This window comes from Anolis sagrei, chromosome 5 (assembly GCF_037176765.1).
Source record: "Anolis sagrei isolate rAnoSag1 chromosome 5, rAnoSag1.mat, whole genome shotgun sequence".
NCBI lineage: Eukaryota > Metazoa > Chordata > Lepidosauria > Squamata > Dactyloidae > Anolis > Anolis sagrei.
The window spans coordinates 162,448,097-162,462,762 of NC_090025.1; the positions used below are offsets into that span (position 1 = coordinate 162,448,097).

The window sequence follows — 14,666 nt, forward strand, 5'->3', positions numbered from 1 at the left end:
CGAGAATAGGCTGCACATGCAGATTGAGTGGGATTAGGTTGAGAGATAGGGGTTCCCCGCCCTACAATTAATGATTCATCAATAGATGATGGGGAAGAACTTTGTGATTAGATTGTACAATCTTTTTTGGAAGTGTCAAAAGTTGCAATGTGAGAGCCAGCATGATATAGTGGTTTGATTGTTAGATTGGGACTCTGGGAGATCATCAGGGTCAGTGATGAAAAAACACTGGGTTGTCATGAAGAAAACAGAAGAAAACAATTGTAAGCTTCTCTGAATGAACTTATTAAGAAAAGCTAGGTCATCATAACTCAGATGTGACATGAAGGAATACAACAACAAAAACAAAAATTGCAACAAGACATCAAAAGGGGCTACTGGAGGAACATCTAAAATGTTCCTTAAAACCCTTTTGAGGACATCCTGGTCTTTTTGACAATGTTTTGATTAAATAAATATTGGAATGGTCTTTCATCAAAATAAGGAAAAATAAAATAATAAATAAACCTTCAAAAACTTGGAAACGTAAATAGGTTGGTATATGCTTTGGGATAGAAGATGAGGCAGCTACCAGGATATATTAAATAAGTGGCATTTAAAAATCAAATTATGTAAATATATATTAATACAATAATGTTAGAAAAGTACTTACTGCTATACATAACAAATTGAATTGGTATTAACAACTTTTGTTGAGGGTGTCAGCAGCTGGTATATCGTTCATTGAATCTTCACATTATTGTTATTTGAATTCTAGTGGTGGAAAGCCAAATAAATGAATCAAATCAGATCTCTATGGGATGCATATAAACAAGTTCTAAGAGCATTCAATGTCATTTATGTTTTAATGCTTTCATTCAACAGTTATTTTTACATATGTGTTCTGCAGACAAAGAAAATAATATAATCAATCAAATGTCCTGCACTGCTTTGTTACTGTTCCTTTGAAGTACAGAAGCAGAGCACTAGGTATTGCTGTCTACCATAGTCAAATTATTTTATTGTTTTTTGAGACCCTCGGACACATTTTATAATCATGCATATTTAAATCATATAAGCTTAGATAATATGTTGAAGATTAGCTCACATGGACAGTATCTAGTAAGTGGCAAATGTTTTGACTGCCATATGTTGAATCACAGCAGCTATCACATCAATTTATTCAGATGACTCTGAGCATTCCTTCCAGATTGTGAAAATCATGCCAAGCCAACAAAAACAGGATCAGAGTCCTCACCCCCGTTGGTAACTAAAGGTGGCCTTTATATGCATCTTTTGTTTATTTCTGCTTTCCCAATATTCCTTACCAAATGGGAAGTAAGCATATGCCAAGAGATTATTATTATTATTATTATTATTATTATTATTATTATTTTGGCGTGTCAGGAGCAACTTGAGAAACTGCAAGTTGCTTCTGGTGTGAGAGAATTGGCCGTCTGCAAGGATGTTTTATCATCCTTGTGGGAGGCTTATCTCATGTCCCCGCATGAGGAGCTGGAGCTGACAGAGGGAACTCATCCGCATTCTCCCCGGATTTGAACCTGCAACCTGTGGTCTCCAGTCCTGCCAGCATAGGGGTTTAACCCACTGCGCCACCGGGGGCTCTCAAGAGATTATTGCTGCTCAGTAACCAAGTCAGGGCATCATGCTTTATAATTATCCTAAAGTGTTCCTAATAACAGGAATAGTTTATTTGTTTGCATAGGTGCTTGTCAGGATGTACTACATGAGAATCAATATAATTACTTGTAAGTATTTTTTAAATGGAAAGTCCTTGGGGGCACACTATATTTGGAATAGTGATCCGACAATGCAATTTTGCAGTGCTCATGAAAATTACTACTTTGCTTTGCCTCTCTCATTGAAGCCAAATAGAGGACACTTTAGAATATTTTGCAGACATTGTAAAGTGTTCTCTGCCATCCAGAGATATTTCTGGGAGATAGATACAGGGATCTTCAGGAGAGATGATGGGGTTGCCTTCTGCTTATACATTGTTGTACTTCAACCTTCTTCCATTTTGTTTTGCCTGCTATAAGTTTCCAAGTTTAATGTTATTGGACACTTCAGCATCTTCTATATCCACAGAATCCCATTGGAGACCTACAGAGCTAGATGAACTAAAGTAGTAACATCTGTACAATTTTCCTCAATTTATCCATATCATTTTCTGATGGTTTGTTTTCAACAGGTTTCCATGTGAGAGAGAAGGCTAAGCAAATCCTGGCCTTATTAAAAGATGATCACCTGTTGCATAATGAACGTGGAATAGCACGTCGGACCAGGTGGCGCACTTCCTATGCAACACTAATCACATCAAAGCCACTGACAAAAGGGCATTTACCAATAATGTCTGCCTCCAATTCCATTCCAGAATGTCCTCCTTCAGAGAATATCCAAAGTAAGCAGCACATTTAAGTTGCAACACAAGTGTTTGCATTTCAGAGCTTTAGTAATTGAAATTCCATTGGATGATGTTGGTGAAATGCTAACTCTCCTATAAAGGAGAATGTAAGAATGGCTATGGCACATTTTCTCTAGTGCAGGTTAGAAGCTTCCAGTATTTGGGCCTTACCTTCCACCACACCTTATCCTGGAGAGAGCACTCTGAAAGAGTGGTTTAAAAGACAAAGGCCTGCCGAGCAGCTTTAATCAGGTTCTATTACACCAAAGGAGGACAATATGTCCCCTCCACACTAAAAATCCTTAATGCCAAAACAGCCTCTAACTCATCTTCGATGCAGCCATATGGTGTGAAAACTTGACTGTCATTCTAGATAGCGTGCAAGCAAGGTTTATAAGAGATCTTCCAAATGTGCCTTCTTGTGTACCTAATGCAGTCCTGCTTCTAGAAATGGGTGAATGCCCACTGAGTACTAGGGCCTGGACTCTGAAAATGAACTTATGGTTAAAAACAATGGTTTTCAAACTGGGAACAGGTTTACTACATCACCTCCCTTGTGAAGCCTCCAAACCCCTTTGGATGTGGAGGACTGAACAAAAAGCAGCCTTCTGGAACATGGCCATACAGCCTGGAAAACTCACATTAACCCAGTAAAGCCTTCAACAACACAAGAAAACAAATGTTTCATTGTCCTGGGAAACCAATCCAAAGATAGTCAAGGAGACAGACAAAAGGAAGTCAGCTATAGTTGGTTATAATTGTCCTTAAAGCTAATTCTCATGTATGAGGATATGTAACCAGCCATCAGTGGGGTTGGGGCCATGTGGAGGCTCCTTTTTCCGCACAAAGAAAAAAAAAGGGGGGGGGTATATGTTAACGGAAAAGAAGGAAGCAAAAGGCATAAGTACTTTGATCCAAGGAAATGTACAGACAAAATATTGCAGCAACAGTCTAGCTCACTATTGCCCCCTCTCCCACTCATTGCTGTATACAAGTGTTTGTGCATCTTTGCTTACAACATGGCCTGATCCCAAAGGGCTGTTAGTGTTGCTGTTTTCTAATCTGACACAAAAATATTAAAAACAATCTAATAGTAGGAATCAAAAAATTAAACTGAAAATCAGGTTGTAATTCATGTTTTAAGAATATCTATTCTTTGGAAGAACAGTAAATCTACTTTTTCAGTGAGCTAATCTGCAGAAGACCTTAAATTAGAATTATAGAAAATTGTCTAAGATAAGCTTTATAAGATGCTGATGATGAATGTTATTAGAATTATGCAGACTTGCAGAAATAGATGCTTCTATAGGAATCAGGAGTAGTTAAGAAAAACAATGTTGTGGTTCTAAACATTTCATTGACTGATACTTTAATAATTAAAACCATTCAAGTTATAATGAATGATCAGTCTAATCCCTTGCTTTTGTGAAACACAGCCAAGTGCCTCCTGATAAGTAAAAATCCTATTACACAACATGCTACACTAAACCAATAGTGCTCCATTTTGTGGTGCACCAAGCAGTAATGAAACATTTTATTTATTGTTATTCCTATCAGGCAGTGTGGGTGTAACGGTTTGAGTATTGGACTAGAATAGATCAGGGTCTCAATCATGAAAATCCAATGACTGACTGTGGGCAGGTCAAATCTCTCAACCTCAGAAGAGAGTGATAGCATACTTCCATATTTCATGCCAAGAAAAGCTTAGAATGTATTCATCATAAGTTAGAGTTGACATATTCTCTGTTGACACAACAAATGTGTTTAAACCTGAAAGGTAGATCTGTGTCTGATATGGAGGGTTTTATAGTGCAATGCAGTTTACTTCATGGAAAGTGTGCACCTTTCTTTAAAGTGACAGTAGTATTACCACTGGGAAGTGAAGCACCACAGAAGATAGTAGGAGATTACAAGTTTCGCCCAAATGTGGCTGGCATGCGTTTATGCTGTGTTTACCAATCCATAAAAGGGCAAAACCAAAAGGGACAGTAGAAGGCTCTCCACTTAGATGCTTTGAGGCACTGTCATGCTTTGCATTTATAGTACAGGTTGAGTATCCCTTATCCATAAATCCGAAATCCTGCAAAATCAAAAATTGTCCACATTGGCAGCTGAGATAATGAGACCTTTGGTTCAACACACACACATACACACTTTATGCACAAAATTATTAACAGTATCATGTATATGTTTTACCTTCAGGCTATGTGTATAAGGTGTATATGAAACACAAATGAAATTTGTGTTTAGCCCTTGGTCCCATCTCCAAAATATCTCCTCATATATGCTAAATTCACCCCAAAATAAATCCAAGATACCTCTGGTCCCAAGTGTTTCAGATAAGGATACTCAACCAACACTATGATATCGCTTTGATTGCCATGATTTTTGTATTTTGGGGGGGGGGGGGGGATTGGTATTTAGAATTCTTGTAGCTGTAACAGTCAAAGTAGAATCATAGTGCTGTGAGTGATATTAAAGAGCCATTATTCAGGGTAGGGGACTTTAACTTTTCTGCCCAAAGGTGTTCGGAAATCACTTGAAAGGTGGCAGTTGTTATAGAGTTGGGGACAGGGAGTTTCTGGAGTGCCAACAGGATGGTGGGTGGAATTTATTTATTTATTTATTTATTTATTTATTTATTATTCGAACTTATATGCCGCCACTCCCCTGGGGCTCGGAGAGGCTTACAAGAATGGCTAAAATCTAATACAATTTAAAAACAATTTTAAACAATTTTAAAACAGCAATATCAATATCAACAATATCAAAAGTTAAAGGCTGTCAAAACAGGTATGTCTTACATGCCTTGCGGAAAGCTTAAAAGTCCCACAAGGCACGGACTTCAGGTGGCAGAGTATTCCAGAGTGATGGTGCCACTGCTGTAAAGGCTCTGCGTTTGGTTGCTGTTAGATGCAAGGTCTTGACACTGGGAATTTCCAACAGATCTTGGTCCTCAGAACAGAGGGATCTCTGGAGTTGGTAGGGGGTGAGGCGGTCCCTCAGGTACATCAGCCCCAGACCATGCAAGGCCTTAAAGGTGAGTACCATCACTTTGAAAGTGATCCGGTGCTCAATTGGTAACCAATGCAGCTGTAGTAAGATTGGTGTTATGTGGCATCTCATCGGAATTCCCGCAAGAAACCAAGCAGCTGCATTTTGTACCAACTTGAGCTTCTGGACCAACTTGAGCACCGACAGAGGAAGGCCAATGTAGAGGGCATTACAGTAGTCCAGTCTTGAGATGACCATAGCCTGGATCACCGTTGCTAGGTCGTCCGTAGACAGGTAGGGGGCCAGCCGTCTAGCCTGCCGCAGATAAAAAAAGCGGTTCTACTAACGGCGGAGACCTGGGCCTCCATCATCAGCAGAGGGTCCAAAAGGACTCCCAGACTCTTTACCAATGATGACGGGCGTAGCGCCTCGCCATCCAGGGTAGGCAGCTGGATATCCCCACTGCCCGGTTGACCCAGGCATAGGATCTCCGTCTTTGCTGGATTCACCCTCAACCTGCTGGCACGCAGTCATCCAGTAACAGCCTCGAGGCACTGATGGAAATAATTGGGTACAGAGTCCGGTCGGCCTTCCATCTTCAGCACCAGCTGAGTGTCATCAGCGCACTGGTAACACTCACTCTTTATCTTCCTCCTCTAGTTCCAAGCTGCTTCCAAGCATTCCAGGTTTTCTATGGCTCAAAAAGCTTATCCAAGCAAATGTATCTGGGGTTTTTCTTTAGGCCTAGCTTGGAAGTTTAGGAAGCAGCTACCTATGCTCTGCTAGGGCACCTTCTACTTAGCTCTCAGGCTTCAGATAGATTTCCATCCCATATTCTTATGGGCAGTGCACAAATGCCATCTGGTAAAAGCTTGTGCGGAGAGGTTCTAGTAGTAGTTATATAGGGTCACCAGAGTGGAAACTAAATCAGGCTTCCTTATCTTTAATGGTTGTCTAGAACAGAGCTTCTTTAAACCCATTTTGTCCTGATACCTTTGTACATGATCCCAGATTTATATATTTTATATATTTATAGGTATATAAAATAGGTATACATTTATATATTTTATATATTTATAGGTATATAAAATAGGTATACAAACCAAAAATTGACTGATAACAAATCAGCATTTGCATGCTTGCTAAACAGGCTGGTTTATCTTTTTATGAAGTACAACTGAAGCATCTTAAACACTGCACAACAGATTTGTGTAAATGCATAAAACAGCCACTAGGTGGCATTCAGAAAAAAATCTGAATCTACATTGGGGTAAGAGGACCCCATTTGCAGTTGGTTCCCACCTTTTAAGAATAGTGGTCTAGAAGAGGGAATTTCAGCAGGTTTGGCATATAAAATAATCTGGTAACAAGCAATACCTCATGAAATTCCCTCTTCCACACAACAATTAAAGGTCCAGGAGATATCTCCACTTTTCACCCTGACATCTCTAAGCCCAGAATTTGATATTGCTCCCTGCCAGCTCTTGCACTATTAAGCTGGTACTCCAGGCTCTCAGCCTATCACTCTGATTTTTTTTTTGTAGTCATACCAATTGCTTGTTTTTTTTAAAATCATTTTTCTGATTATCACAGTTGTAAAATTGTGTTCTTAATATTCCTTTAAGATTGAAGCATTGTGGTTTACAAAAAGGAAAGTGGTAATTAAAGTAGCACTTCCTTCTCAGTAAACAACAGGAAGACTCTACGCACAGATTGAGTTAGTTGAATCCTCACAAGGAATCAGGAAACAATTAATTAGACAGAAGCCACCAGGAGAAGGTTTTTAATTAAAGACAGAGTATCCTTTAAAAATAATCAACAGTGAATTTCCACTTTACACTGGACAGGGTAGTAATATAATTACCCTTGGAACTAAATAAAAAAGAACCACTTATTAGGTTGGTAATGTAATTACCTAATAATTTAAATAACCACGTAAGAACCACATATTAGGAATTTAAAAATAGGAATACTTGTTATCTGGATTCTAATTAAAAACTGAATGGCCAATGGATCACAGTTCTGAATAAAGGAACTAGTGAAGAAGTTATATTTTTGTCCTTCAACATTAAATTTCATGAGTCATTGTTGCTTGCATGCTGTTATTATGGACAGATTAAACAGGTTGTCTAAACATTTATGTTGATTCTGAGACAACTTTTGTAATATATACTGCACTAACTATCCCCTGCCACGCATTGCTGTGGCCCAGTCTGGTGATCTGGAAAATAAAGTAATGAGAAAGTGTTGGTTTCTAATATATGTAATTTCTTTATGCTTGTGGGTAAACAGTATTTCTTGCTGTTTCTTTGCCAGTGTTGATGTGGAGATTATCTGGTTTGCCTACTCCGGAACATGCAACATATAATTGTCCTTCTTTAGGCATCCCTTTCAAATCTTTGATACTGCATCTGTCATATACATATATGTGTGTGTGTGAATGGCTGGGTAGCCCTTTGTCAGGAGGGCTTTGATTATGTTTTCTTGCCCTAGTGAATGGAGTTGGACTGGATGGCCTTAAGACAGGCAGCATTTCTCAACCTGGGAAGTCAAGACCCGGGGGGGGGGGGGTCACCAGGGGGGTGTCAGAAGGTTCACCAAAGATCACCAGAAAACACAGTATTTTCTGATGGTCATGGGGGCTCTGTGTGGGATGTTTGGCCCAATTCCATCATTGGTGGGGTTCGGAATGTGCTTGATTGTAGGTGAACTATAAATCCCAGTAACTACAATTCCCAAATGTCAAGGTCTATTTCCCCCAAACTCCCATCTGTGTTTATATTTGGGCATATTGAGTATTTGTGCCAAGTTTGGTCAAGATCCATCATTGTTTGAGTCCACAGTGCTCTCTGGATGTAGGTGAACTACAGCTCCAAAACTCAAGGTCAATGCCCACCAAACCCTTCCAGTATTTTCTGTTGGTCATGGGAGTTCTGTGTGTCAAGTTTGATTCAATTCCATCGTTGATGGAGTTCAGAATGCTCTTTGATTGTAGGTGAACTATAAATCCCAGCAACTACAACTCCCAAATGACAAAATCATAATATTTTGAGTGATGCTTACTCCTTGTGTTGTGGGACGTTTTGTTGCCAAATTTGGTGTGATGTTGTTCATTGGTTCTTTTGTTTTTAAGGTACTCATTATGCATAGAGCATTTATATATATATAGATTTGCCCCAATTGGGGAGGGATAGTGTCAATGAATCCTCATTTTCAGCTGATTTTAAAATGTCCTATGTTCTCCACACACCCCTTCCATGGCTCCCCTTAAGCTTTTTCTTGCTTGATTTGTGCAAACTGAGTTCAAAGTGCAGAAATAGTTTACACTAAATTTGGGAGGGGGGGGGGGTGTGTGGAGAGGAAGGGAGAGGAGTGGATAGTGAGAATTAGACAAAGACAAACTTTCCAAGCAGGGGCGGCTCGTCCATTACGCGAAGTAAGCGGTCGCAGAACACTTTTTTTTGCCAGGGGCGCAGAGGCGCCTCTGTAAATGCCCCTTGACCGCCACTCGAGGAGCGCCCCCTCAGCTCACAACAGCCCTAGCAATCCGGGGGGAGCCTCGGCTTTCTTGTCTCGTTGCCGGGCGATCCTCTTCCCAAAGGGGCCGGGCCCTTGAGCCTCGCCTAGCCCCTCTCGTTCCTGCTCCACCTGATTCACAAGCAGAGCCGGCGCTCAATCGTTCTCCGCATTCAATCCCTTCCCCATGACCGGCTCCCTTTCCCGATCCCCCAGTGCTCCACCTGCCTCCTCTCCTCTCCCCAATCCGTGGGTGGGCCAAGGGGCGGAGCTGCTGCGCCTGGTTCGCTTCGGGTCCAGAGGCCTGTCTGAAGACCCCAGCGTGCACACCAAAAGTCGCCTCTTCTCCTGACTTCCTCTTCAGCCATTGGGACCAAGAGAGAGAGAGAGAGAGAGCCCCTCCGGCTGGAGGTATCTCCCACCTCCGCTCCCTCCTTTGTTTTTGCGCCTACCTTCAGGAAAGGTGGGCATCTCCACCTCTCTCTCTGTCTCTCTGTCTCTCTCTCTCTTGGTCCCAATGGTTGAGGAGAAAGTCAGGAGAAGAGGTGACTTTTGGTGCACACGCCGGGGTCTTCAGGCACGCCTCTGGACCCAAAGCGGGCCAGGCAAGGGAGCAAGTGCGGCAAGTGTAGTTACTGGGATGTATAGTTCACCTACAATCAAAGGCCATTCTGAACTCCACCAATGATGGAATTGAACCAAATATGGCACGCTGAACTCCCACAACCAACAAAAAATATATATTAATGATTGGTTGGGGGGGGGGGTGCCAAAATACTGTTTGCTTACCATTGAAAATTACCTAGGGCCGCCTCTGTTTCCAAGCCTATGTGTTCTTCCTCATCAGTAACTTCTGCCATTTTGAGCTCACTCTGAAGTTGCTTGGCTGGATATTTCTATTTTCATCTATGGAATGATGGAGGGTATGCTATTGCTTGGCTAGGTGTAAGAAGGGCATCTTGCACTTCTGGCTGTCTCATATTACTTCTTCAAGACATGGACAATCCTTCAGGCCCAGTGTTACTATGAGGTTAAATAAGGTGACTTCCCAGGCATAGGTAGTCTTGAAATGACAAGAAATGGTTTTTGCTATGTCTTTATTATCATTATTTGTGAGACTTGATACTGCTTAGTGTATCAAAATAACTGTTCCTTGACCTTTGTGAGTATGCATTCTCCATTGTAGCTCCACCTCAGATAATAAAATATCCTAGAGCAGTTGTTTCTGAAAGTCACATTTGTGTGTACAGAGATGAACAAAATAATTCAAGAGCAATTTATTTCTTAGTGATATGTGAACTAATACACATCATGTTAACTGGTCTTCTGTAGTGCAGTAATTAATTGTCCAGGGCCCTGCAACATAAGATAAGAAAACAGAAATGTTGTTCTGGATACATTGTTTATTAATCTTCAAAAAAGGTAAAGTGCAAGGACTATCTACAAAAGTCTGAAACAATAGCTAAATTAAAATAGAAATGTGATGTGTCATTTCATGTTTTGCTACTTGTTTCAATTTGTCGCCAGATAAAAATATCTGCTACAGGGCTGCAGCCTAAAAGTTTTCCCATTATCTTTTAAACAGCCTCTGAATTCCTTTTAAGCTGCTCATAATGTGAAACACAACTTTGCTATGCTACGCTACGCTAATAACACTTCCTTTAAATACTAATTGGAAGATTTGGTGACAGAGAGAGATGATACTGGCCTTAATTTTCTAGTTTCCACCATATAATTTTCACATAAACAAGCAGAAGTGGTGATTCTTTATGTTAATTTGTCCCATGTGAGGGGAAAAAGAAGATGACTTGTTTCACACAGTAGGGAAATAAGCAGAGTTTGCATTTAAGGAAGGAGAGTTCTGTTTGAGTGTGTCAATTATCAAAGAAAATTATAAAACCATTTAACATTCAGATCCAACCACTACAGGTAGTATTGTAATTAATGGACCAAACTTTGGAGGCATTTTTTGCTCAATTAACAGTGGGAAATTTAACACCTGTTTGTTTTTTCCTTTCTCTCTTTTAAAAATACCTCCACTCTTTGACAGCTCTTCCCCTTAAGGCATCACCTGCAATCGAGCAAAGCCAGCCTGCTCCAAAATCAGGCAAAGCAGAGATATTTCAAGAAACAACTAATGCTGTAGCAAAGATGTCATCAGAGGTAAATCATATGCAGCATTTGGAGGGATGAAATAGTTTAATTTTGCACTTTATTAACTGTTCATATGATGATTATCATTACCATTGCAATTAGTGAGACTTATGATACAAATCCGCATCAATGTAACTGGGAATGAGTCCTATTAAATTGGATGGGACTCCCTTCAGAGTAGACAAAAAGATTTTGTAGATCCTGATGTGGGAAAGTGTTGGGGGAACGGGGAAAAGTGGCCAACTAAGTTGGTAACAAGAAAGCAAAATTGTCAAGAAGCTGGAGGAACCATATTTCTGTCTTTAGTAAAAGAACAAAGATAGATTTTAAAATGATGTTTACCAAAGTTATATGATTTTGTTTTTATGCTATAATGAAGGGGGGGAGGGGACAAAATTAACTACTGTCATTTGTTTTAGCATGAAAGTTCCTGTATTTTGATCTACTTTTTCAGAGGTACAAATGAACTTAGTATCAACCACAATGAGCAGTTACATAGTTATAGGAATAAGACATAAGTGTAATAGAATAAGAGGAAGACACAATTTGTGACATTGCCCATAAAACTTCAAGCAATTGGATAAGATAATAATGGGGTAACACTGCTCTTTAATTCTGAAGTGTGAGGTCCATAAATCTGTTTACGGAGAGTCAGAAATTTGGTTGGAGAGAATTCTTTTGTTATATCTGGCTGTGAGGTCATAGATATTAATATATATGATGTCCCAAGAAAACATTGTCTTTCTTCGTAACTACCAGTATGTTAATAGTTACGGATTTCGTGAGTATGGTCCAGTTAAGAAGTTTATCTTTGGAGTGTTGTGTGGTTTCTGGGTTGTATGACCATGTTTTAGCTGCATTTACTCCTGACGTTTTGCTTGCATCTGTGGCTGGGATCTTCAGAAGATCTCTTTCATATTTTGCTTTGGAATTGGTTAGTTTGAGAATTGCCATTAGAGATTGTATTCCCCTCATTTCTGTTTTATGCAATGACTACATGGGCTTCTCTTTTAAAAATTGTATGGCTGTCTCTTGAGGTCATTCTTTCATAGTTGTGAAGTGGACTTGTTGTGGTTCTAAACATTTCATTGACTAATACTTTAATAATAAAAAGCATTCGTTATAATGAATAATCATTTTAATCCCTTGCTTTTGTGAGAGACAGCCAAGTGCCTTCTTATAAGTAAAAATCCTATTAAACAACATGCTACAGTAAGCCAATAGTGCTCCATTGTGTGATGCACCAAGCAGTAATGAAACATTTCATTTATTGTTATTATTACTATTCCTATTCCTGTCAGAGAGGCAGTGTGGGTGTAGCATTTTGGGTATTGGACTCTAATTCAGGGAGATCAAGGTCTGAATCATGAAAATCCAATGACTGATTGTGGGCAGGTCACAGTGTCTTAGCCTCAAAGGAGAGTGATGGCAAACTTCCATATCTCGTGTCAAGAAAAACTTAGAATTAGTTAATTATAAGTAAGAGTCATTATAAGTCATCCATTGAGTGTTGGAAAAAATGGCAAAGCAAACCCAGATGGGACAATCAAGGATTGGGAGATGATAAAGGATAATTGTGGTTAATGTAATTGGCTTCTATGAAATGGTTTGAAACAGAGGATTATGGACTGGAGGGAAAAGGAAGTTCAGATGTTTGATCAAATTTTACAGTGGAAATTAGAAGAGGAAATAGGCAACATGGGTTTCATATATAAGAAATTAGTTGAAAAACAATATAAATCGAAACAAACATTGGCTGAGATATATAGAAAGAAGACCTCAACAGTAACGAGTTACACATTGAATACTGGATCAATAGAATAAACAAATTAAATATATAAGAACCAGAGAAACACAAAGGAAAATATTGACCAAATGGTATAGAATCCCAATTAAATTAGCTCATATAACTAAATCAATCACAAAATTATGTTGGAACATATGTGGTGAAATTGGCTCCTATATGCATATGTATAGCCTGGCTGCTGCAAGAACAATAAGTCTGAGGTTCCCCAGACTTATTGTTCTGAGTGACTTTAATGTACATGTCGAGGCACTGTCATCTTCATCAGTGACTAAGGACCTAGTACTAACCTTTGAAGCTCTGGGGCTCTCATTACTCAAGACTCGCCCTACTCATCGGGCCGGTCACACTTTAGACCTGATTTTTAATATCGGAGTACGAACATTTCTATCCGTGGTAATTGATGTTCCCTGGTCTGACCACGCTGTCCTGAAGGCCCGGATTGAGATTCCATCTCCTCCTCCCCAACTTGCCAAACCAATCCTTGCTCGGTCTAGGAGACTCCTGGAACCTGCTAGGTTCTTGAATGCCCATAAGGGCCTGGGAACTGTGTGCGTCGCTCTCAATGAGCAAGTGAACAACTGGAATGTCAGTTTGTTGGCTGCCTTGGGTGAGATTGCCCCCAGACGCCTCCTTCGCCCTCGCCGGAATCGCTCCCCTTGGTACACTAATGAACTACAGACGATGAAGCAAGCACAAAAGCGGCTGGAACACCGGTGGCGACGGAAACCCGACGAGGTGTGAGTGTCCGCTTTCAAGGCTTTTTGCAGGTCCTACGAATCAGCCGTCAAGGACGCTAAAAAATCTTACAATTCCTCCCTAATAGCCTCTGCTAGATCACGTCCAGCACAATTATTCAAAATTGTTCGTGCTTTGATCAGTCCGGCTCCCTTAGTCCAGAACGCAGCAACCACGGCTCTTACAGCAGTGGCATTCCAGAAGTTTTTCACTGATAAAATCACCATGCTTTGGCAGGAACTGCCCCCTACAGTTGATACCTTGAGTGAGCTCGAGACTTTGTGGCCGCTACTACCCGAAAACTCCGTATTGTTCAGAATGCGGCAGCCAGGCTACTCACAAGAACACCCATGAAATGCCATATAACACCAGTGTTGCGGCATTTGCATTGGCTTCCAACTGATTACCGTGGTCTATATAATATGCTAGTTCTGACCTTTAAAATTCTTTACGGCCAGGGTCCATCATATCTTAGGGACAATCTCTCATTCTCCAATCATCGGAGGTCGCAACGATCATCCCAACATGACTTACTTTATATACCGGGTCCTAGAGAAGAGTTTTTTCTATTTCTGCCCCTGCCTTGTGGAATTCCTTGCCGCCCTATATGAGAGCCATTCGTGAGTTAGGGCCTTTTACCCTAGCACTTAAGACTTGGCTTTTTACTAGAGCTTTTGATCTTTGTTAATTTTATGAATATCTGTATGTATGTATTTTTATCCTTTACAATTTTAGCTTGTAAATCGCCTAGAGCATCTTGGATGGAGGGCGATTAATAAGTAATTAAATGATGATGATGATGATGATGATGATGATGATGATGATGATGATATGTGGTGGGACTGTGATAGAGTACAAAATTCTATAACAAGGTAAAGAAGGAGATAGAAGTATTAATAGGGCATAAAGGAGTTGAACAAAAAAGAATTCTTTACCCTGAAAGTAGATAGGAAGGACAACATTAAAGACTGGGCTGCTATTATAAAATACATGACAGTCGCTGCCAAAGCAACTGTGGCATTGGGCAGGAAAGAGCATAGAAAGTGGAAAGTTAAA

At 40.1% G+C, this 14,666-nt stretch overlaps 1 protein-coding gene across 1 annotated transcript in view; it reads left to right on the forward strand.

Annotated features, from left to right (window-relative positions):
* The window catches only part of ENTHD1 (ENTH domain containing 1), a 40,088-nt gene that overhangs the window by 2,170 nt on the left and 23,252 nt on the right, over positions 1–14,666 (forward strand). The window contains exons 2-4 of the mRNA XM_067468393.1: positions 2,192–2,401; positions 10,965–11,077; positions 13,443–13,445. Coding sequence (XP_067324494.1) covers positions 2,192–2,401; positions 10,965–11,077; positions 13,443–13,445 — 326 coding nt within the window. The remainder of the gene's footprint in view (positions 1–2,191; positions 2,402–10,964; positions 11,078–13,442; positions 13,446–14,666) is intronic.